The sequence below is a fragment of the Magallana gigas genome, chromosome 2 (genome assembly GCF_963853765.1).
Source record: "Magallana gigas chromosome 2, xbMagGiga1.1, whole genome shotgun sequence".
In the NCBI taxonomy this organism is placed as follows: Eukaryota; Metazoa; Mollusca; class Bivalvia; order Ostreida; family Ostreidae; genus Magallana; species Magallana gigas.
Window position 1 is genome coordinate 60,068,268 of NC_088854.1, and position 25,685 is coordinate 60,093,952.

General features: G+C 33.0%; 3 protein-coding genes across 5 annotated transcripts; 2 read left to right on the forward strand and 1 right to left on the reverse strand.

Moving 5' to 3' along the window:
• Positions 1-379: 379 nt before the first annotated feature.
• LOC105330028 (uncharacterized) lies at positions 380-7,858 on the forward strand. The gene is made up of 10 exons (XM_066077571.1): positions 380-689; positions 1,011-1,065; positions 1,153-1,275; positions 1,610-1,713; positions 2,855-2,939; positions 3,170-3,315; positions 3,764-3,811; positions 4,413-4,542; positions 4,792-4,914; positions 5,248-7,858. The coding sequence occupies exons 1-10, from the start codon at positions 525-527 to the stop codon at positions 6,066-6,068; spliced, it is 1,800 nt and encodes a 599-aa protein (XP_065933643.1). The 5' UTR covers positions 380-524; the 3' UTR covers positions 6,069-7,858.
• Positions 7,859-7,910: 52 nt separating this feature from the next.
• LOC105324162 (neurofascin) lies at positions 7,911-17,155 on the reverse strand. Of its 2 annotated transcripts, none has more exons than XM_020065489.3 (7): positions 16,821-17,155; positions 16,341-16,550; positions 15,989-16,255; positions 8,848-9,150; positions 8,479-8,574; positions 8,336-8,360; positions 7,911-8,196 (listed from the first exon to the last, which is right to left on the reverse strand). In XM_020065489.3, exons 1-7 carry the CDS (start codon positions 16,909-16,911, stop codon positions 8,115-8,117), a joined length of 1,074 nt encoding a protein of 357 aa, XP_019921048.3. In that variant the 5' UTR covers positions 16,912-17,155; the 3' UTR covers positions 7,911-8,114. The 2 variants fall into 2 exon arrangements, with proteins under 2 accessions (XP_019921048.3, XP_011421516.3); XM_011423214.4 differs by having other exon boundaries at positions 16,341-16,604.
• On the forward strand, positions 9,195-15,726 carry LOC117687417 (uncharacterized). 2 transcript variants are annotated; one of them, XM_034463890.2, is made up of 5 exons: positions 9,195-9,797; positions 12,272-13,068; positions 13,154-13,702; positions 13,876-14,113; positions 14,280-15,726. In XM_034463890.2, exons 2-5 carry the CDS (start codon positions 12,577-12,579, stop codon positions 14,771-14,773), a joined length of 1,773 nt encoding a protein of 590 aa, XP_034319781.2. In that variant the 5' UTR covers positions 9,195-9,797; positions 12,272-12,576; the 3' UTR covers positions 14,774-15,726. The 2 variants fall into 2 exon arrangements, with proteins under 2 accessions (XP_034319781.2, XP_034319782.2); XM_034463891.2 differs by lacking the exon at positions 9,195-9,797 and having other exon boundaries at positions 12,216-13,068.
• Positions 17,156-25,685: the final 8,530 nt, after the last annotated feature.

The following is a 25,685-nucleotide window of genomic DNA, read 5'->3' on the forward strand; positions in this document are numbered from 1 at the left end:
TTTATTAAATTTAAAAATCTGAAACATTTTTATTTAAATTGCGGTAATACTGCTGATATACAATACAATGCAATAGTGGTATAAGTGGTCATTTGCAAATAGTCCGTTATTCAAGCATACCAGTCACAGTTTAACTTTTCCATGTATCAAGATATAGAGAAATGAATTCAAGATGTTTTTTTTTTTAATTTTATTTCAAACTGATATCAACTTACATGTAATTTGTCACTACGAACCTATCTCGGCTTGACGTATATATCTTTCAAAGCGTATTACCCTCATTCCAGCGTTAATCCCCGACCTACAACGGTTCCTAACGTGTAAACAAAGTTCCCTTAAATATAGCTTTTTGATAACTTTTTTTTATATTTAATATACCTTCTACACGTACTTGTAAATTTAATCGAAGGTTATCGAGAACTCGTGATTCCAAAGAACCCATATATCCTCAAATCATCACTGCTTACGTCATAGTGGATTCAGAGTTTTAGGGGATTAGTGATTTATTGGACAAATAATCACACATGGCAATGCTTTGTCCAGTATTTAAACCAATCCGGCGAGAAATAGGGATACAGAGTGTGGAGTCATACATTACGATGAATTGGCGCCGGGTCTTGATCGTCTGGGAACTAATTTTAAGCCTCAGTGTCGTCTGTTACGGATGCCGGGTAAAGTTTGTGAACAAGGTGAGTACATTTTAACGTGTCAGATTTGGTCATTGCTTAGTCTTTTTCATCTCCTTTTTAAGAGAGTAACAAATAAAACATTCTTTCATGCAAAAATCCGCGACACAAATTTTACCACAACCCACCATGCGTTTTAAAGATGAATAGAATTTAGCAAAAGCATTGAAATGCATACACACACTTCTTTTTTGTTTCTTATATTTTCTCACAAGGGCATAGATTGTATACTAGTCATTCATGCAACACTCAATCCGTCACAAAAATGAACCATTCAAACACAAACCACATGCTGTTTCAAATGAATTACGAATTTTTTTTAAGGAGAAACCATCAGAATTCTGTGCAACATGCAATAAAGAAGCCTACGAAATTGGAGGTAAGCTGGGAATTCTTTGAGTTCACACATTGATGCTGAGACCTGTATGTGTACCTATGTATCTGTACATGATGTTTTCCTCTTCAGTTTGCGATAAGGCGACAGGACGTCCTCACCGGTTCCGTAACCTGACCGTATGGAGGTCAAAGGCCGTGGTACCGACCAACAATGTTGTAGACAACACGACAGAGATAGAGGTGGACATTTCCGGTAAGTTTATAGTCTAAGCCTAGTCATTAGTCAAATTTGCAGTCAGCATAATTCCGGCTAGGTGTGGTTAGCTGGGGTATTTGGACGACATTACCGCTTGCCCCATGTAGAGTACTAAACTTGTAACATGATTATACGTATATTTTGCTTTACGTGAAATTTCATGTAAGCATTGTCTAAATCCAAATATTGAATCAAACCGAATTCCACCGTCATCAACTTACCTAAAGTCAATTCTTTCTGAACTTTTCTTTAAAAGAATTAAATAGAGCACAGAGTTGAGGGACCGGAAGTTGCCTTGTCTCACATCGCTCTGTATAATATTTGATTTTAGGGGAATACAGTCCAATGGTTCGTGGCTACCTCTTGATCTTTATGCTGGACGATGGAAGGACGATGTGTAGATCTGTCATGTTTCCCGAATGCAAGAAGCCGTTGGTAGGGATTTTAATCAACTTAATTAATATATGAAAAATAGTCAGGTAGTCATATTGAATGTGAAATATGAATAATGCAACTTCTTAATTATACTTCATATGCCAATACACAATTACAACTCTTTTCCCGATAAAATTGCTTTGTAATGCTAGAGACGGATAAGACAAAGAAATCCAATCCAGTTTTCTATACAATGGCCCTACTAGTATAAAGTTTTAAGTTAACAGGATGAATCTCTGTCATTCAGTCAACTGAATGATAACTGAATGGTCTGGAAAGGTGATTGAATGGCATAACTATGCCATTCAGTCACCTTTCAGTCACTTTAATTTTAAATTTTCAGTTGACTGAATGGCACAGATTCATCCTGTGACGTTTGTAAAAATTAATGTTGTTCTTGGGGAGGAGGACGGTCAATTTTCTTATAACATTTTATAATTAGATAAATTAGCTTCTTTCTTTCTTCCTGTCATATATACATGTATTCCGATTTTTTTTTCTGTATGCTTTCTCAGAATTATCAGATTATAGTTGCTTTACGTTGTATAGTTTGACACGTTCATTCTTACCGGCTTCCTTTTCTCTGTCCGTCATTGGTGAACCTATCCCAACTCATCCACATTATTTTCATCCCTGTAGTAATTGTAAGTCACGGTTTTCAATAAGTCCCTTTATGATGAAGCAAAGTTGTCTATATCAATGTTCTTATGCAAAATATTTGCACCAGTCAATTTAAGCAATAAACAACTGTTTTATGTTATAATGTGTTTGAAGATTATGCACCACAATGCGTTTTTATACACTTTACAATTCAATCGTTTAATGGTGTTTGTTTCCTATGTGTTTACGGCTAGAGACGTTTCTTATTTAGCCTTGTCTCTGGATCTCTGTATGTATCATTATAGTGTCTAATCGAGAATAAAAGAGATACCACTGATGTTCACTGATAAATTCACTTTTACGCAAACCTTCATTCAATATTTTAAAATATGGCATTTAGACCGTAATTTATGAAATAGTCACTCATTCTTTAGATACTCTTTGATATAGAGCCCTTTTTCCTCTATCTTTCAATTTGAAATTCTTTCCGGTTTTGTAGTAGTCGTTCGTTGCATTTGGTTTAATGTAATCTCACTTGTAGGCCTCTTTCTCTCTGGCTATTGGCGGGATCTCTTCAATGGTCCCAGAGATGCACCAGCTAATGAGTGACCCGGCCGTAACACACGGTTGTATTTTAAACTACAGTAGTTTTTCAAGTTTTAAAATAATATTTTGCTTTCTGATATCCTGCATTGATTTCTCAAGCAAAATATGCTTAACAGGATACAAAATGTTCGAGATAAAACTTTAAATAAACAATTTTGTATGTTTATGCCTAATTTTGATATGACTTTATCTAATATGAATACCAATATGATATCCATGACTTATATTTGGTTATTACTTTGTTTTACAGATTGGATCAGTGACGTCATAATCAGTAGATCCAATTCGTCTTACCTGAAGGTCACATTTGACGTCAAAAGTCGAAATGTCACATGGTACGCTGTTGAACTGTGGGATAGCCTTAACAATTTAATAAAAAGCGAGAGAACGGGAAAGGTATGTATTGGGGACATTAGTCAAATCACTCAACGCAGATTTCTTTTGTTTAAACTAAGCGGACAATTGTTTCATGTTGATTGATTTTGTGCTAGAAATGAAAAATAAATGGTAACCACACATGCTTAAACATTCTTTGGTTCCTGGTCGTTCAAATATTGCACTTTGTATTTAATACAGAATAATTCATTTACATGAAGTGTTCATAAAACACACAGGATTGCAAATTAATTTGATAAAAATTCATCCAAAATCTGTCCAAATGCGTGTGTAACTAATATATTGCTTGATAGGGGACTGGTTTTTATTTATGCTATCTGAAAATTATTTGCTCAAGATAAAGAGATTTTGAATTAAAGGTAAACTGAGTGATCAGCATCGTAAATTAATATTATTTTACCTCTTAACGTCATTTGACTTCTGAGCGTAATGAATGATTTGCTTCCAGAATTACGTAATATTCAGGAACATAACAGCGGGGACCTATTACACCGTGGTATGTAGCAATTTCAAACCAAAGAATATCTAACAATCAGTGTAAGGCTGTAATCTGGCCAACCAGACACGATCGGAAACAGTTATGACGTTTTTTGAGGTTGTCACTATCGCAAAGAACGCACAAGTGGTCCCATAAATTTTAAACTATTAAATTCTGAAATTATACGGTTGAAGTTAAATTAATATTAATGTATTAGTATTTAAGCAGTACTGAACCTGAGATTATTGTTATAAATCTTCATATCTCTCTAAGTGTTCTCGGTCTTCAAACTAAGTACGTCCTCTAAATTTAATTAAAACTCTTCAGTTAATATGTTTGGTATTTGAATAGTGTATAAATTCAACACAGCTTTTACATCTTCTCAGTCATGTTCTGGTCCGTATACATGTATCTGTATCTGTTTGTTATTGATGTATGCAAATATCTTTTTAACTCGTTAATTGGTGATACCCTGCGTTCTATAAAATAGATATATAATTGTAATATTCTGCTTAACTAAAAGCGATTAGAATAATTTAAAGAAATGAAAATAGAAATTAGTAGAACAAGAAAAAAACTTTTCTTGATATAGTAGCCTCTTTATGCATTCGTGATGTAGGTTCGAATTCTTGAAATGGTGGAAGGGAGCCCGAGTCCATGTGGACGTGACGTCACAGATAGAAGGCAGCCAATCAGCTGTACCGATAAACGCTCCGAATTATTTGAATTTCCTCTGAGGAAAACGGCAGGTGAAAGAAAAGCATCAAATTCCTACACTTCAAAGTTCATGTAAAAGTTGCAAATATAAGTCTTTTAATAATGGAAGGTACATCCTCATTGCTTTGACGGATGAAGAAAGTCTCATTTCTCTTTTTGAATTACAGTATTTTTGATTGCATATAGCCGTGGCAAACTGATACCCTACATAAGCTCTAGTAAATATGTGTCCCCATTTTTCTTGTTTGCTTAAAACATTCCCTTTGTTTTTTCTGTTGAAGACATCAATCAAAACACATCAGATGACACATACCCGATCTTGTCTATTAGCCTTGCCTTTGGAGGAATTGTTGCTGTGATTGGGATTTCAGTTTTAGTCAATATCATTAGGAAGCGTGGATGCAGTATGTACAATGTTTTATATATATATATAACCAGTTTCATATCTCTACCACTGTAAATAATACATCTTTTCACATAACTTTCTGATTTCCTACTGCCGCAAGAAAAACTCTACAAATTTTGAAAAAGAACAACTCCTTTGTAACGAGGGCGGGGTTGTTTTGTTCTTAAATCTAATGAATGTTGAGCCACCATTCAAATCAGTTTCGTTTTAGAATTGATACGTCACAATTCATGTAGATTTAGAAAAATGATGTTTCTTCTTTTTCAGAGAATGTATGGGTAATCTTCATTTCAGGTGTGGGATTTTTAAAATTGTTATCCCTTATTTTCAGAGAGAATCTTACAAAGGAAACGATCGTCATCGGTTTCATTAACGATTATTGCAACAAAATGCTTTCTCTCCAAAACTATTAGAAAGTTAGAAAAAACAATCAGCGCAGAACTTAATATCAAATGCAAGAAATTATGCTTGTCACGACGGAACATTGTCCCAATTAACCAAATCTCAGCTGATATTGTGGTAGTGATTCTTTCAAGGAACAGTTTAGATCACATGTTAGCCCTCTTCGAGAAACCAGATAAATTTAGCGAGAAAATTATAGTTTTTGCTAACGCCGATAATACAGAATACAAAGCATCGGTATTGCCTAGATATCAAACATTCGACATCAGCTATGACTGTGATAGGCTCATTAAATATCTTTCAATTAGCATGACATCTAAGAACCACGCATGTATGAAAAAGGAAGATGTGCCATCTGAGTTGTACGGACCGTGGTCGAATCGAGGTACAAGTGATTTATCTTTCCCAGATAAGGACAGAGAAAAGTCGATCGATGTTAACTCCATATCATATGCAATCGAAAGTGTTTCCCAAACCATCCCTCCGATAACACTGGCTAGGACCCCAGTTCCCCGTTATTCTTACACCAGTCACTCTGACCTCGGCGACTCTGAGGTGTCCACCATATTTTCTGGTCGTTCCTGGTTTTTTCCTCCGGATAAGGACTCGGACGTGGACTCTGCTTACGTCACACAAAGTGAGTGCATGAAGCAAATTAATGATTCGTACGATGCCTCCAGGCGGACCAGGAGAAATAATCCCGGCTCACTAGATGTAGAAGCAGTGAGTCTGGGGGAACGCAGCGTGTAGGGATCTAACAAGGGATTCAACAAGAATCATATACAGATACATATAGACTTACAAATCACTTCGATATATCAGTTGTATTCGAGACATCAGTGTTCGAGATATCGAAGTTCAACTGTACAAGTATAAACAATATTATTGTTACTTGTCTTGTTTTTTTTGTGTGGTTTTTTTTGTGTGTTTGTTTTGTTTTGTTTTTGTTTTTGTTTTTTGTTTTATGGGGGATTTGTGGTAACTGTACATGAATTTGTTTATGAATAAGAATATATACGCATTGAGGTATATATAGGTCTGGAAGAGACAAAGGTATAAGGTATAAGGATTGAGGAAAAATACTTTTTATTGAGTCATTGGAAATCTTAAGGGCCTTATTTCGCCAAATTGCCAAAGTTCTGCATTTTGAACAATCTTATTTTTTCAGTTTTTGACATGATCACGTACATGAAATTTCGTTGACGATTTTAAGCTTGTAAAGGGTAACAAACCGTGCGTAATATATCTGATGTAAAGATTGTGGACATGATGAGGTTTGTAATTAGCTAGAGAGCATTTTCAATATTTTCATCAAAAATAATCTTGAAAATCTAGACAATCAATCTTTTTAAATACTAACTTTTATTTACTTTATTAATGGGGAATTTTTTCGGGTAATCTGTCATATGACAAATGCCTTTGTTTCTTTTCACTTTAGTAAATGTGCAAATAAATTGAGGAAAATATTATACTCTTTTTGCATAATTTACGATATTGATAATTAGATGTTCGTGTAACATGGTTTAACAATATTTGTGTTATTTTATTTGTCAGTTTATCAGTTCCTTGTTGTTTAAAATAGTTTTTGTATATATATTTTATTGTACAACAACTTTTTCAAAGAACTATTACAGCACTGTTTTCAAGTCCTTCTTTTTTGCAGTAATCTTTATATTAATCACTTTATTGATTCAGATAGTTTGTTTATTGTACATATATTAACTAAATCAAGGGATATAATATGGTGTTTAAAGTATGATTATATTAGGATAATAAGCATATTATACACATTAAGATTTTGTTATACGTTATTCAAAATGTTTTGATATACATTGTGTATATATGATATAAATTTATCATTTCTTTTGTGTAACTGTATAAACGGAACATTAAAATATGTCATCCAAGGTCGTTACGACCGACAGAAACCTACATAAATGGCATTCTGTAACTTTGCCAAAAAGGAAATAAATGTATCATTGTCAAATTTTAAGTTGAAATCATTGTATAAAGTCGAAAGTTTAATTACTTTATTTCGTAGGAAAGATAAGAAAGATAGGATCTATGTGTTACATTCATATATATTACATCATGTAAATGTAGTGTATGTGATTTTATAACTTCAATTTTGTCCATCAAATGGCTAGAAATATATAATGAACAAGAGTTCTTTTGATCATATTTAAAAGGGCTTGAAGTTCGTGGCCATTTTTAGTGTTTATTGATCTCCCTGAAAAGAAGAGGTCTTTATGAATATCTAAGAAAATGTTTAAAGTTCAAATAGTATGGAGTTTTCTTTGCTAAATAAAAGTTTATAGGTGAAAAAAGTATATCTAAAAATTTTGATTATATATGATGGTTAACATGTTGACCACCTAGCCTCAATAATTATCAATTGTTTAAAAAAATTTATTATCTTAATTTTTGAAATGAACAGTCTGTTAATAGCAGTAATGAAGATAACAATCAAACTTATATAATGATTAAATGTAATATGCCATGAATTTCTCATGACAATTTAGTTAAGTTTATTTTTCATTAAGTCTGTCATGACAAAAGTTATGCTATATAAAATTTGGTCATTCATATTTTGTGGGAAAATGTACATGTATAAGCAAGCTGATATTGAAGCAGAGGTCGTCTTGTCAAAAGTAAGATTGCAATTTACTCTTTTTTTCTGGTAAAATGAATTCAAGTCTTATCTATCATAAATTATGATGATACATTAATGATTATCATAACAGCACAGTTTGCAGTAACTGTTTGACCTATCAAATAATTCAACTCTTCTTGTTTCTAAGAAACTGTTATTTCCTGATATTGATGCACATCTGATAGCTTCATCGATTCGGCTTCATAGTTTGTGTCCTTCTTAGATCTAAAAAGTTCAATTATATACAAAAAGGGTAAACAAAGAGAAATTTGATCTTAGTTTTAAAACTCCTGACATTAATCGATACATACTATACTTATTATTGATTTTTTTAAAATAAAGATAAAATACAACAATTGCTTACCTGGATGACTTAGTTGTGTTACCATCTGCACAAATTTGAGTTAGATTTTTTTTTAGAAATCAATTAATCTTTCATACATATATAAGTGATAAACTTAATTGTTGAGAATAATTGAAAATGATTTAAATAAAAAACCTGTTCACCTTTTGTCTGTGATTGTCGATAAATCAAATAGATATTGGCAGCAACAGACAAAAATAGAAGGACACCGAAGGTTACCCCTAGGGCCACAGCTAGCCCTGATGAACCAAGAAAAAACAAAGTCCACCCATGGTTAAAACCAGTAAAATCATATACTCTTGAAATTTCATTAATATTTGTTGAATATCAATTTTCTGTGATTTCGTTATTTTGTTAATACACAAAAACGAAATGTTCATAGAAATAAAATGCATGTATTCAATACCATATAGCATTGATAGAATAGTTGGCCACGAAATTACGTTTCCTTGAAAGTGTCATTTTATCAATAATACCACAGAAGGTATAGCTTTCTCACTTTGACAACCTACCTCTCTTTTTGATTTGACACGAGACAGTCGTGGAGCTGACGGATCCGTACCGGTTCACAGACACCACTCGGAACAAGTACCTCCTGTCTGGGGACAAGTGGTTCACCCTCATCGAATACACGTCTTCCTCTGTCGTGTTCACAGCGTCTGTTGCTGCGTTATAGAAGGGCCCATTATTGGCATCTGAAGTCCATTGTACAAAGGATGTTTGCTCCACAGAACCAGACGTTGATGTTGCCCATATAATATCGGCATGGTCATAGCAGCAAACTGCTTTAATGAACTTTGGGGAAAGAGGCACAACTAGCAATTTAAATAAACATCTGTTTAAAGAACAAAGTACGGTTGTTACCTATATCGGCCTAGTAAATATGAAAAAAATAAACGCCGACATCAGCAGCTCTATAGTGCTCGTTTATTTTCTACACCTTTGGGTCTATCAAAATACGGTATTAAAATGGCGCCAAAACGTCACACATATACTACGTAGATTCCAAAACCTTACCATGTACCAATATTTTCTCTAAATATCGCAGTTTTTCGGAATTTGATCACAGTTTTTACTATGGTCGCATCGAACGCGATTCATGAAACTTATATATGTTATTTATTCAACTATAATGTTTTGATTTATAACCATCCCGTCAATCGCGTTTGCTGCGGCCATCGTTAAAAATCAAGTTTTGATTATTCCGGAATACACTATAACGCGTATGTTGTTCTTATTTCGAGAGTTTTATCGTCCTTATAGTTTTAGAAATGTATAAATATACAAATAATTTGTAAAATTTTAAATCATCAAAATACATTCCATTACAACAAGAACCTCGTTTCTCTTGAAAATTTAATTTCTTTTACGGGGTTTTCAATAACACCAGATTGGTTTCTTTTGCTATATACAAATGCGTCCGTGACAACAGATGATGGACTGTCTGCAAGGTGCACTTTAGGTAACTATTTAATTCATAATTACATAAATACATATAAAGCCTTTAACATAGCTATTCTTTTGTTCATGCTGCTAAGATTTCTTTATAGTAACATTTTTTGTCGCCTGATAAGTCTCACAATTGTACATAATATGTATCATATGACGTCATTGGATGTGAGAGTCACGTACGGGGAACAATGATATTCAAAATAAGTTAAACTAAACATCGACTGTAACTTTATTATTTGTTCACAGATATTTTAAGAGAATTTAGGTATATATAGAGTGAAATAAACTTAATTTCATTGGTTATCATAATTGACTGTAAAATTATATTTATACAGTGTGTATAGTAAGTGACTCGATAGCTGAGTGGTTAGCGATGTCATGTCAGTGTAATGTAGTGCTGGAGTCGTATGAATTAAAATTTTAAGAATTTTCTACAGAATGTGCTTACTTTTCTGAGCTAAGCAAAATGCTTTGTTTCTGTTGCATAATATTCTAAGCAACATGCTTCTATGGTAATACTGTAAAGCATACCGTAATCCACTTACACTGCATACCCTTTTTCACTTTTATGTAAACTTTTATTGGCATAATACTATATAATTTTCATGAAATTGAAAAGTGTTATGAACTAACAGAGGAAAATTGGATTAAATTTAATCATCATAAAACTTAAAGTCCAAAATTAAACCAGTGTCATCAAAGTGCCATCTCACATTTGATTATCTATGATAGCATACAATAAAATACATTAAATAATTCATCATTACCTTAATTGACCATTGGAAACAATTCACTTTGCACAGTAACTCCAGTGTTTACAACAGGGATTTGAGTTAGAATTATTTCCCCTTTTGTTTACAAAAGGGACAAGAGAGGTAACTCTAAAATCTTCTCTGTAATGCGCATTTTTATTTATTTATCTACATTGATATCATAAGTGTAATAATGAAGTTTTTGACTATTTAATTAAGACACATACAAAAATTACAAAACAAGTGACCCGATTTTGTAGAGTTTACAAACTAAGAGCAAATTTTATAACTTTAGACTGACCAATCGATAAACGGGGCATGTATATTTCAGTCTGGTTGTTTCTATAGAGCTATGAATTAACTATAAGTTTTCGTAAGATATAGAGGGAATAATACTTGGTAGATGTAAATATATCTTTATAATCTAAGCACGCTGTGTTGAATCCCCCCCCCCCTTTTAAAGCCATATCTAGATAAGTCAAGTGGTATTGCAGTTAGAATAGATTCCATCCGTGTCTGGATTTTTCGATTGGGTTCGAACCCTGAAAAATTTGATTTTTTTTAGTACATATATCTTTTAATCGCATGATAATGTACTGCATAAAGATAAATTTAAATTGGCAGATAAAAGTTATTTAAACGCTTGTTAATGTAATAATTTGCATGCGTGCTTAATTCTTTTTCAAAAGTACTTACTGTGTGATCTCTCCGTTATAAACTTGAATCATTAACATTTTCTTTTGAACAAGGGATTTTAAAACAATTTACGCATCAATGTAGAAAATTGATTTTTCCCTCTTTTTATGAAATAAGCGGGCATGCCGGTATGAATCGTTGATGAAGCAATAGGTTAATGAAAATATGTACGGATACATTTATTCCACCTTTTTATCCAGATAAGGCGTTTGTTTAGATACTAAAGAAACATGGGATAATCATAATTACAACTCAATTGAAGACCCCGGGATCGGATTTTTTCATGTAGCTCCAAAGAATGATATTTCAAACACGCCGGACAGTAGAAATCGTTAACATCAAAATACAGAATATATGGCCATCTTCAGAACTGTTTTTGTTGGTTGCCGTGTTTGATAGAAATTCGCGTAATATGTGTGTGTTTTGTCTACATACGGAACATGCCCACCAAGTAAATATAGTCGCCTACGTAATGTGTCTATATTTAGATATGACTTTTTTATAAAAGCTCCTTTCCTTCAGTTTTTTTTCAATTTTCGTCATTTTTTTTTTGTTAATTCAAGATCGTAATAATATATCATTAGTATTTATATTAATGTATCTTTAATATTATATACGACTTTCTTATACATTTATGTGTCAGTGCTCAAAAAATCAGAGAGACAGCAACAATGTAAAGAGAGAGAGAGAGAGAGAGAGAGAGAGAGAGAGAGAGAGAGAGAATAATTTGATAAAAAGATGAAAAGAAAAGCAGCCGATTAAAATTGTTTACTGGGAAAAGGGGTGGGAGGGGGGAGGGGAGGGGTGGGGGAGGGGTGGCAAATCATCTCTTATCTTACACATGCACGCACATATTTAAACTGTATATACGGTCGGTGTACATGTGATGGGGTGAAACAATATTTTCTGGTGGTGGTGGTGGTGATCGGTTTTAAGTTATTGTGGTTACTGCATTATATATATATATATATATATATATAATTAATTTAAAATGTTTTCTTTTGAAATTTAAAGTGTTTTTGTCTGATATATGCAGCATGCCAGGAACAGGACCAAAATCATATCCATGTGTTCTATGTAACAAAAGGACAACACCAAATGACAGATACAAAATTAAAAGTCAGCATGCTACAATAATAGAAAAAAAGTTTTTACAGAAGACAACAAATGAAGATGTTCTTTGCAGGAAATGCAGATATATCTGTGAAACTCAATCATTTGCAACGCAAGAAAGTAAATCTGATAACTCAGGTCCAAGTGAACCATGCAAGAGAATGAAAACATCCGGCTGTGCTAGTCCACCCTCTATTACACTAAGCATTCCTAGTACGTCGAAGAGTCATGCAAACTTTGTTATATGCAAAAAAACTTGGTCCAAAGCTCATTGTTGTGACTCAGTATGCCCGCGTCAGAGCCTTCATACGGAAAGAAATGTTTGTTCCTGCCGGTTCGAGGTGTTGCCCAAAACATATTGCAGACAATGAGTTTACTGTCGATGCTCTACAAAAGATGCAGCAAACTAACCCTGACACAAATATCAACAGAACAGCGACTGTGGGATTGCTTCAACAAACCAGAGACTTTGCTATACGGAATGAAAATACTAGACTTAACTTTGACAACCCAAATAGCATGGATAATGAAGACTATTATAACCTTACTGGGTTGACGAAGGACCAGTTTGAAGAATTACTCTCATACCTGAAAGATGTTGACATCAGAGCATCGAAGACCAGAAGTGCAAGGACTTGTATTGCAATTCTTTTAACAAAACTGCGTTGTGGAATAAGTAATCACTTACTCGGAACCCTCTTTGGCTTGCAGAAATGGCAGGTAAGTTCTTTTACATAAAATATCCATTGTTAACTAAGATATTTTGTTAAAGAACGACCATATATTACTGTATTATCTTTCATAGGTAAGGCGTGCGGTACTGACAGCAAAACATGCTCTAATGTCAAACTTTGTTCCCCATCATTTGGGATTTCCCCACATTGCTAGGGAAGACGTTAAAGAAAACCACACCCGTCCATTAGCTAAAGAACTACTCTGCAATGTAGCTGAAAATCCAGTAATTCTAGTACTTGATGGGACGTATATTTACCTGCAGAAAAGTGGCAATTTTACATTCTCAAGAAGATCATACAGTACTCATAAACATAGACCGTTGGTTAAACCCATGATAGTGGTCACAACATCGGGGTACATTGTTTCCGTACTGGGTCCATACCTGGCTGACTCTAAGAATTCGGATGCAAAGATTTTGACGCATATGATAGAAACGAACGTAGAAGAAATTAAGGACTGGATACAGGAAGACGACATATTCATAGTCGATAGAGGGTTTAGGGATGCAGAAGCTCTACTGAGTGATATTGGAATCCACATTGAAATGCCTTCCTTCTTAACACGTGGAGCAAAACAACACTCAACAGAAGAGTCTAATGCAACACGTCTAGTTACAAAAGTAAGATGACTGTTGAAAATTAGGATTGAAACATGTATGAACATGCATTTTAAGTGTAAATTTTAAAAAACAATATTTCAATTGTATTTTGACTAAACTTATGATAAGAATAATTTCCTAGTTAGTAAAAATTATTGTAAATCAATCAAAATCTACACTTTGAATTATTGTAGCTGCGATGGGTTGTGGAAAGTGTGAATGGTAGACTCAAGACCTGGAACTACTTAGATAGGACAATTCCTAATAGTCAGATTCCACACATCGGAGACTATGTTCGCATCATAAGCGCCATATGTAATAAATTCAGGCCTGATGTTAGTGTAGCAGTTGAGAGCGACCTATCCACTGCTGCAAAGATGCGTTTTCTTTCAAAGGAAGCAAATGTACTTAAAGAATATGTAGAAAGAAACGGTAATTTGCTAAAACTACTCGACATAAAATCATTACATTAGGGTCATTTTGTTTAGATTGTTACAACATCTGAAGAATATTTTTCTTTTGTCATACTTGATATGAGTTTATAAAATGATTACTATTAATTTTGATATATATGTTAACGTGGATTTTTAAACAATAGGTCTGGACAAACGGGAAATACGATGGCAGAAGATCGACGCCAGCGATGCAAGTATTGCATTTCCTCAACTTTCAGAAGAAGAAATACGAGAGTTAACGATGGGGGTATACCAGATAAAGCTAGCTAAGTCTTATGCCCAAGAACACGTTGATAAAGATGGAAACTATGAAATTCTTGTCAACAATGACCATGATGGTATCCTATGCGCCAAACTTCAAAGCAGACATGTCTCGGCAAAGAAATATATGTTGTGGATTGGTTTTGATGAGATGAGCATTAAGTCATGGTTCTGTAAGTGCAAAGTAGGATCTAGAGTTGTGGGTATGTGCGCCCACATCACAAGTGTTATATGGTTTTTGTCATATGCAAAATACAAAGACATTCAAAACCTTGGTGTACGCAATTGGTGCAGCTACGTTGATGACGCTGCAGCGTTGCCTGTGGATAATTCTGATAGTGAAGAAGACAGTCTTGTCGGAAATGAAGAGGAATAATATGAACAAAATGATTGTGTTTTATATTTGGTTCCATTTGAATTGAGAGAGAGAGAGAGAGAGAGAGAGAGAGAGAGAGAGAGAGAGAGAGTACTATAGTGTTTGAGAAGTTTTACGGAGAGAGTGTGAGGGAAAAAATATATAGCAACGTTCTTAGCAAAGTGTTTCCTTGACAGTATGTTTAAATATATTCGATGAGAAAGAGGGAGAGAGTTATTTTCATGTTGGTACTCTTTTTAATAGTAGGTAGTTACAGAGAAAAATTAAAATTATCATTTTAATTATACAAAAATTATGATTTCTTGATTCATAAATTCAATGACGTCGCCTACAATCTTAGGTATTATGACAATTGTATGTATTTATATACTGTACATGTATGTACATAAACATACATGTATATACCTAATATTTAAATATAATGAAGTAAAAGATAAACAGGTATAATTGTATTACATAATTGAATTGAGTGTCAGGTAAATCGAGAAGAACAATGTTTCCTATACATGTACCGGTAGATGTTTTACCAATTGCGTTTTGGTTGAACCGTTTTTCATTTGTCGGAATTTATCACCATGAAGACCCTATATAATACTAATATCAAATCAAAAGTTGATTATCAATTTATAAAGTAACTGAAAGGTTAAGAGTAGAACACATACATGTATAGAAAAAACACAATAGCGGCATAACATTGATTAATTAATCTACAATTTTTCACGCAGTACAGATGTTATTACATTGAAATCTGATAACGTCAAGTTGACGTCATGACGTCGTGAGCGTTGTTTTCGTCATCAGACATAATAATTTTAGTGAGTTGTATAAGGAGAATAGCTTGAGATATCTAAAAAATATAAACTGATTTAAAACAGGGAAATCCTAGACATTATTCACTAATATCTTCATTTGATTTCGGAACTGGGCCGATTTTGGTACAAAATGTACCTTGTTCTTTATTCCAATTTCGAATATTATGAATTATTTTGATTGAATAATTCATGAATCTATAAGATTATTTTAATGTAAGAAAAATACATAAAAGAATAAAAATATTATACATGTACATGTATATTATTTCAAAATAATTATGACTAGAGCGAAATCTACTTCACACTTCAAGCACCATATCATGAAGGAGATTCAAATGTATGCTTTTCAATTTCTAAAAATTAGAAATCGCCATACTATATGCATTTTAAATCTTGAACTCACAGAGAACATTGATGGCAACTGAAGCAGCATCCGACCACCCAACACTGTTTCTGGCGCTACACTGCAGAGTATTGTTGCCCCTCAGTGAAACTCTATCAATACTTAAATACGATTCTCTTCCAACAATTTCAGGATTTCCTGGCACCGACCAGAGGTATTCCAGAATTACTACAGGGTTTGCCTTTACAACTTCACAGATGACTTTTACTTTCCCGCCAATATTAACATTCAGGACTTTGGGAGATGCAATCCTGGTAACGGGTTTGTCTATTCGTGATTTAGAAAAAAAATTAATCTTTAAAAATTGTAATCGTGTAAATACATAAATTCAGCAACTTGGAATAAAACATACAGAGAATATTCAGGACTGTAGCTGTAGTGAGCGAGTTGTTATTGTTGGTCGCCCGGCAACGTAATATTTTTGCGTCATCATTTTTGTCAGCTATCAGTTCCAATTTTTGATTGGTCCCATTAACTTCAGTTTCTCCGATAAACCATTGGATGATGGGGGCGGGGTAGGCATCACTATTTACAGAGCACGTAACCAACGTCCTTGTGCCTTCTGCCAAGGTTAACGGATTTTTGTTTGGTGAAAGAGACAAGTTCCGAACAAATACTTAAATTGAAAAAAAAAATCAAAACTGCTGAAACTGTACCCATTCAAAATCACTGGAAATGTTATTGTTTATTTATGAAAACTTATGGATTTAACTGACTTAGATACATTACAAAATTTATGAAAGTTTTTATTTAAAAGGTTAGTCTTAGGTTTTCATATTCATTAATGCTTGTAGGAATTACCAGTCTCTAAAAAAAACTTTCATAAAATTACCTGCAATTTTGAGTTGTACAACCTTGCTTTTGTAACTTTCATCCCCGAAGTAACCACATCGCCAGTCTGAGCTTTCTTCGTATTTCGTCATGCTTGCAGGAGGAATTGAAAGAGAAAATACATTTTCGGAGACACAGTGAAGCTCATACCTTGAACTTTGAGGATTAGAAAGACATGTACCATCAGAATTCCATCCAACAGTTCCAACAAGGATATCGTTCCTTGTAAATTTAACAACAGTATACTTTTGGTCTACTGGTGTAAAAATGGAGCACGTCCACGAATATGCCTTTCCTAGTATTGCTGCTGGAAGTGAACCAGTTAAATTATATTGTCCTGGAATTAAAGTTTTATAAAAAAAAATATGAACTCTGCAAAGATAACTCTACTGTCGTCAGCAATGATTGAAATAACAAAATTGAGAAAATGGTTAGTTATTGTATGAACCATATCTTACCCAGAGAACTGTTGTAATTATTCAATAATATTAAGATTATAAAAAACAATCCGATGTTATCCATATTCGTATTTCAGAAAGATTAATTATTAAATAAATTTAACAATTTGTGATTCAACGCTTAAAAAACATGTCCTGTTCTGTCTAAGAGTTTAAGTGTCATAACTTCGAGTCAACCTTTACTCTTGATGCAATGTGTTACGGACGTCAGTATGATTATACATGAATCTCATTATGATAAAAAGTATATCCGCTCCAAGGGTAAAACACTCCAAGTCAAAGCAATTAACTCAGAGCCCACGATTAAATTCTACAATTTGAATGCTTTTCTTGGGACTTGAAATTAAAAAAAACCTGGAATATTTCAAAAAACAATTCAACAAGAAAACAGCTCTTTAACGACGGCTAGGTACATGTATTTGTGAATTAGAATTTAATATTTCCCTCAGATTAACTTAAATGTATCACATAGTACAGATACCCGTATTGTTTCTTTGTTCTTTCATGGTTTGATACTCTGTCGTTGTTTATCACTTAGACATGACGATATTGATGTTCATTGTAATTGTTTATTTCCCGTTCCGTTATGACGTTGTCAAAGGTTTTAAAATCGACAGGTGCATATTTTTTTTTTAAATTCATATTATACATCAATCAAAAATACTTTATTCATCTGAAAATAAATAACGGTTGAAAATGCCAAAAGTCAATTATTTGGTTTAATTGTAATAAAAAATAATCATTGCTTGTTTAGCTTTCTTATCGCTAGATATAAATTTTATCCCTGATTATCACACGAAAAGGCTTCAGCAGTGGTGATTATATTAACGCACATGTACTTAAAGTTGCACAAAAGCATACTTTACCAGTGTCACCATAAATCAGTGAACATAAAGTTTAAATAACCATCAATTCGAAACTTGATTTTAACAATAACAAATTATTGTAAAAAAAATACTACATTACCTTTTTACTTATCCAATCCACATGTGATATGTATCAACTCTTTTAAACTTCATAAAAAAGATTAAAAACACCCAGTATTTTAAACACCATTATGTCACTTGAATTTTAACTTTTATGTCATTATGCTTTATTTCAGAATAATAATTATAATTAAGAACACTGGATACCTTGTTCATTGGTTTTTCTGCTGCAAACCTGGACAGGAAAATAGTACATATAATAGCCTGTGTAGTTTCTTTTAATTGAATGTTAACTCCCGTGATGTTTGGGTGGTCTAGATGGGATGTACATCTGGGTCTTGATGTAACTGGGAACTGGACAGTAGGTCGGTGAACCGATTGTATATTTAACTGGGGACCCCATGTGGTCAGGGTTTATGTTGTTTCCATAAGTTCCCATCTCTTTAGACGCAACAAAGAAACCGTATCGGTGACTTTGTCCAGACTCTAGCAAGTGTGTATATTGAGCTGTAGAAGTCTTCGTCCGGGACTGTCATCCATGTAGCCAAGCTCTTCAAACATTGGTTTGACGTTGTCGAATCCGTTTTGGATCACGTTGTTGTGGTCTGTCACCAGTGCTCTTATTGCGTCCATCGGTAAGTTTAAGTCTCCACTTATCAAAACCTCAGTTTCCGTCTTCAGTGCTAGATACTGCGCCAACGCGGGTTATGTATTTTTTCTGCAATGTCGCTATCTTCATATCCCGAATGAATCACCAAAGAAAGCATTTTTAAAAATCATTTAAATAATTGACCACCGGTGAACCAAGTCTAGTGACAATGGTACTATTTTTTCAGTGGCCGGACGCATATAAGCGAGGTCATGTCAAAACTCAAAATTAAAATCATAATAAATTATTTTATAAAATGATGATGAAAGAATTTATATTAAATTTTAGCGAAAACTTGTATACAACCTGGTATAAAATAAGATATTGTGCCAAATAAAATAAGATTTATAATTTTCAATTATATGAGTTTATAATTATACTAGATATTATAATTATATGAAAAAGTTAAGATTCATTTTAATTGTAACAAAGTTAAGAAAAATTCAATCATATTTGATATGTATTTATGTACATGCATGCATATGTTTCAAATGAAATAATAAAGATAAGGGAGTGCTTCAAATTTACATTAATTATACACTGTCCCGAGTTTTTGCTTCCACCGTTTTTCGCTTGATATTTCGATAGCCATCAATGCCTTTTTGCTCAAACTACGTTCATCCACTAATATTATAAATGTTCAGATTATTTGTTTTGAAACGCCCCCTCTGCCGCTTCAGGTTTCAATACACATCCCAAAATAAAAAGTCTACAGGAATTTTGCATTGCATTAGCCATCAATAAGCCCGGATAACGTTGAACAATTGTGTGAGGTATTGCGAGTGACTTCCGAATGCCGAAAAGATGTAAACATTTCCCATTATAAATCTCCATAAGAACTATAAAACGCATTTGTTCTTTGTTTTTCATGTTTTTTGATACTGTATCATTGTTTATGACTTGGGCAATAAAAATATTGATGTCCATTATAATTGTTTATTTCTTGTTCCGTAATAACGTTGTCAAAATTAGTGCATGTTTTAAAATCTACAACTGCATAATTATATGATTATATTATTTAAACAATAAATTGCTTTCTTTGGTGATTCATTCGGGATATGAAGGTAGCGACATTGCAGAAAAAAGACATAACCCGCGTTAGCGGGTTATGTAATTTTTTTCTGCAATGATCGCTACCTTCATAACCCGCATTAATCATAAAAGAAAGCATTTTATTATTTATATTAACATCTTTCTTTAAACTAATAAATAAATTGATTATGAAAAGTTAGTAAAATTCACCAAATTATTGTTAATGTACATAAGTACTTTATCTAAAAGAAACAGCCAATTCGTCTCCTGTGAGACTTTGAGTCTGACATCATCATGATTATTTTGTGCAGTCCATGATTATTCTTAGGTTGCTGGTGGCTTCGACCAATCGATAAACAGGGCGTGTCCATTTTATTCCTGTCTGTGAGTTTCAGCCGTTGTAGATTTCGGCCAATCGATAAACGGGGCGTGTAGATTTCAGTGTGACTGTTTCTATAGAGCTATGAATTAACTATATGTTTCCGGAAGAAATAGAGGAAATAATACTTAGTAGATGTAAATATATGATTATATATCAATCAAAAATGCTTTAATTGTATATATACTTGTCAAAGAACTATTATAGACATTTATAGTATTGTTTTATATTAAGTCCTCATGATTTTCAGTTTAAATTACCACTTTATTATTTCAGAAAGTTTGTTTATTGTGCATGTATTTACTAAATCAAGGAATATATGATGTAGCTTATAACATGATTTTATTGAAAGATTCAGCATATTATACACATAAAGATTTTGTTATACGTTATTCTAAATGTTTTGATATACATTGTGTATATATAATAGAAATTGATCTTTTTATTTGTTTTAATGTATAAATGGCACATTAAGCGACAAACGGATACCTACATTATTAGCATTCTGTAGTTTTGTCAAAAAGGAAATAAATGAATTGTCAAATTTTAAGTTGTAATTGTTGTATAAAGTCGAAAGTTCATGACTTAATTAATAGGAAAGATGAGAATAATGGGAGCTATGTGTTGCATTCCTCTATTTCATCTTACAAAAGCAGTGCATTTTTATGTTGTATAATTTTGATATTTCAATTTTGTCCATAAAACATACATAATAAACAAGAGCTCTATTGATCATATTTAAGGGCTGGATGGTGGTGGCCATTTTTAGGGTATATTGATCTCCTTGAGAAGAAGAGCTCTTTTAAAGATCTAAGAAAATTTTAAAGTTAAAAAATTAGTACGGAGTTTTTCTTTAGTAAAAAAAAGTCTATGACTGAAAAAAGCATATCTAAATATTTTAATTACATCAGGTGATTAATTTGTTGATTACCTATCCTCAATTATCAATAGATTAAAAATTTAACATATTTTAATTCTTTAAATGAACAGTCGTCAATAGTATTAATTAAAATAATATATAAATTAAATGCATTTAATGGTAATTAAAGTAATATGCCATGATACCTTCACGAGAAGTCAGAAAATGTTATTACAAAATCATAATTTAACTTTGAGTCTCATATGACGAAACTAATGCTATATTCTGTCTGTCATGTTTTGTGGTAAAATGTATTAGGAGTCTGATATTGAAGCAGAGGTCGTATTGTACAAAAGTCAGTTTGCTATTACTAGCATTCCAATGCACAGACATCTTTCTCCTGGTACAAAGGTATTCAAATATTATCTATCTTAAATTGTTAAAGTACATTAAAAGTTATTAAAAGTAATATTGTAGTTTAGTTTCATTAATGTTTGTTGAATACCAACTTTCTGTGATTTCGTTATTTTGTTGATTCACAAACACTGAATGTTCAAAGAAGTTAAATACTCCATAACATATTCCATTGATAGAATATTTGACCAAAAAATAAAGTTTCCCTGAAATTGTCATTTTTATGAAATCCATGAAAATAAATGCCGTTCGATATTAATTAAACACAGAAGGTACACATTTCAATAGATAAAAGCTTTCTTACTTGGACAACCTACCTCTCATTTTGATTTGACACGAGACAGTCGTGGAGCTGACGGATCCGTACCGGTTCACAGACACCACTCGGAACAAGTACCTGCTGTCTGGGGACAAGTGGTTCACCCTCACTGAATATACGCCTTCCTCTGTCGTGTTCACGGCATCTGTTGAAGCTTTATAGAAGGGTCCATCATGAACATCTGAAGCCCATTGTACAAAGGATGTTTGCTCCACAGAACCAGACGTTGATGTTGCCCATATAATATCGGCATGGTCGTAGCAGCAAACTGCTTTGATGAATTTTGGGGAAACAGGCACAACTAGCAATTTAAATAAACATTGTTTAAATTTATTTCAATTTCGAATATTATGAATTATTTTAATTGAATAATTCATGAATCTATAAAAACATTTTAATGTAAGAAAAATACATAAAAGAATAAAAATATTATACATGTACATGTATATTATTTCAAAATAATTATTACTAGAGCGAAATCTACTTCACACTTCAAGCACCATGTCATGAAGGAGATTCAAATGTATGCTTTTCAATTTCTAAAAATTGGAAATCAACATACTATATGCATATTAAATCTTGAACTCACAGAGAACATTGATGGCAATTGAAGCAGCATCCGACCACCCAACACTGTTTCTGGCCCTACACTGCAGAGTATTGTTGCCCCACAGTAAAACTCTATCAATACTTAAATACGATTCTCTTCCAACAATTTCATGGTTTCCTGGCACCGACCAGAGGTATTCCAGAATTACTACAGGGTTTGCCTTTACAACTTCACAGATGACTTTTACTTTCCCGCCAATATTGACATTCAGGACTTTGGGATATGCAATCCTGGTAACGGGTTTGTCTATTCGTGATTGAGAAAAAACATTAATCTTTAAAAATTGTAATCGTGTAAATACATAAATTCAACAACTTGGAATAAAACATACAGAGAATATTCAGGACTGTAGCTGTAGTGAGCGAGTTGTTATTGTTGGTCGCCCGGCAACGTAAAATTTTTGCGTCATCATTCTTGTCAGCTATCAGTTCCAATTTTTGATTGGTCCCATTAACTTCAGTTTCTCCGATAAACCATTGGATGATGGGGGCGGGGTAGGCATCACTATTTACAGAGCACGTAACCAACGTCCTTGTGCCTTCTGCCAAGGTTAACGGATTTTTGTTTGGTGAAAGAGACAAGTTCCGAACAAATACTTAAAATGAAAACAAAAATTTCAAAACTGCTGAAACCGTACCCATTCAAAATCAATGGAAATGTTATTGTTTATTTATGAAAACTTATGGATTTAACTGACTTAGATATATTACAAAAATTATGAAAGTTTTTATTGAAAAGGTTATTCTTAATGCTTGTAGGAATTACCAGTCTCTAAAAAAAACTTTCATAAAATTACCTGCAATTTTGAGTTGTAAAACCTCGCTTTTGTAACTTTCACCCCCAAAGTAACCACATCGCCAGTCCGAGTTTTCTTCGTATTTTGTCATGCTTGCAGGAGGAATTGATAGAGAAAATACATTGTCGGAGACACAGTGAAGCTCATACCTTGAACTTTGGGGATTAGAAGGACATGTACCATCAGAATTCCATCCAACAGTTCCAACAAGAATATCGTTCCTTGTAAATTTAACAACAGTATACTTTTGGTCTACTGGTGTAAAAATGGAGCACGTCCACGAATATGCCTTTCCTAATATTGCTGCTGGAAGTGAACCAGTTAAATTATATTGTCCTGGAATTAAAGTTTTATAAAAAAAATATGAACTCTGCAAAGATACCTTTACTGTCGTCAGCAATGATTGAAATAACAAAATTGAGAAAATGGTTAGTTATTTTATGAACCATGTCTTACCTAGAGAACTGTTGTACTTATTCAATAATATTAAGATTATAAAAAACAATCCGATGTTATCCATATTCGTATTTCAGAAAGATATAAACATTATTAGATAAATTTAACGATTTGTGAATCAACGCTTTAAAAAAATGTCCTGTTCTGTCTAAGAGTTTAAGTGTCATAACTTCGATTCAACCTTTGCTCTTGATGAAATGTGTTACGGACGTCAGTGTGATTATAGATGAATTCCATTATGATAAAAGGTATATCCGCTCCAAGGGTAAAACACTCCAAGCCAAAGCAATCAACTCAGAGCCCACGATAAAATTCTACAATTTGAATGCTTTCCTTGGGACCTGAAATTTAAAAAAAAACCTGGAATATTTCATAAAACAATTCAATAAGAAAACAGCTCTTTTACGACGGCTAGGTATTTGTGAATTAGAATTTAATATTTTCCTCAGATTAACATAGACGTATTGATTCCCGTATTGATTCTTTGTTCTTTCATGGTTTGATACTCTAGCTGTCAATTTTTATCACTTAGGCATGACGATATTGATGTTTATTGTAATTGTTTATTTCCCGTTCCGTAATAACGTTGTCCAAGGTTTTAAAATCGACAGGTGCATATTTTTTATTCATTCATATTATATATCAATCAAAAATACTTTATTCATCTGAAAATAAATAACGGTTGAAAATGCCCAGTTCATTTATTTGGTTTAATTGTAACAAAAAATAACCATTCTTGTTTAGCTTTTTTATCGCTGGATATAAATTTTATCCCATGATTATCACACATCAGGCGCTATCAGAGGTGATTATATTAATGCACATATACTTTTAAGTTGCACAAAAGTATAACTTACCAGTGTCACCATAAATCAGTGAACATAAAGTTTAAATGACCATCAATTCGAAACTTAATTTTAACAATAACAAATTATTGTGAAAAAATATACTATATTCCTTTTTTATTTATTCAATTCACATGTGATATTTATCAGCTCTTTTAAACTTCATGAAAAATATCAAAAACATCCAAGTATGTCACTCAAGTTTATTGGAAACCTTTTCATGGAAATAAGTTACTTGTATTTTAAAAACCATTATGTCACTTGAGTTTTAACTTTCATAACATTATGCTTTATTTCAGAATAATCATTATTATTATAAATACTTGATACCTTGTTCATTGGTCTTTTTGCTGCAAACCCGGACAGGAAAATAGTACATATAATAGTCTGTATAATTTCTTTAAATTGAATGTTAACCCCCGTGATGTTTGGGTGGTCTAGATGGGATGTACATCTGGGTCTTGATGTAACTGGGAACTGGACAGTAGGTCGGTGAACCGATTGTATATTTAACTGGGGACACCATTTGGTCAGGGTTTCCAATTGAGTTTATGTTGTTTTCATAAGTTCCCATCTCTTTGGACGCAACGAAGAAACCAGCATCGGTGACTTTGTCCAGACTCTAGCAAGTGTGTATCTTGAGCCGTCGAAGTCTCCGGTTGGGACTATCATCCATGTAGCCAAGCTCTTCAAACATTGGTTTGACGTTGTCGATTTCGTTTTGGATCACGTAATTGTTGACTGTCACCAATGCTCTTTTTGCGTCCATCGGTAAGTTTAAGTCTCCACTAATCAAAACCCCAATTTTTTTCGTCTTCAGTGCTAGATACTGCGCCAACGCGGATTATGTATTTTTTCTGCAATGTCGCCATATCCCGAATGAATCACCAAAGAAAGCATTTTTAAAATTGTTTAAATAATGGACCACCGGTGAACCAAGTCTAGTGACAATGGTACTATTTTTTCAGTGGCCGGACGCATATAAGCGAGGTCATGTCAAAACTCAAAATTAAAATCATAATAAATTATTTTATAAAATGATGATGAGAGAATTTATATTAAATTTATATTAAATTTTAGCCAAAACTTGTATACAACCTGGTATAATTTAAAAAAAATAAGA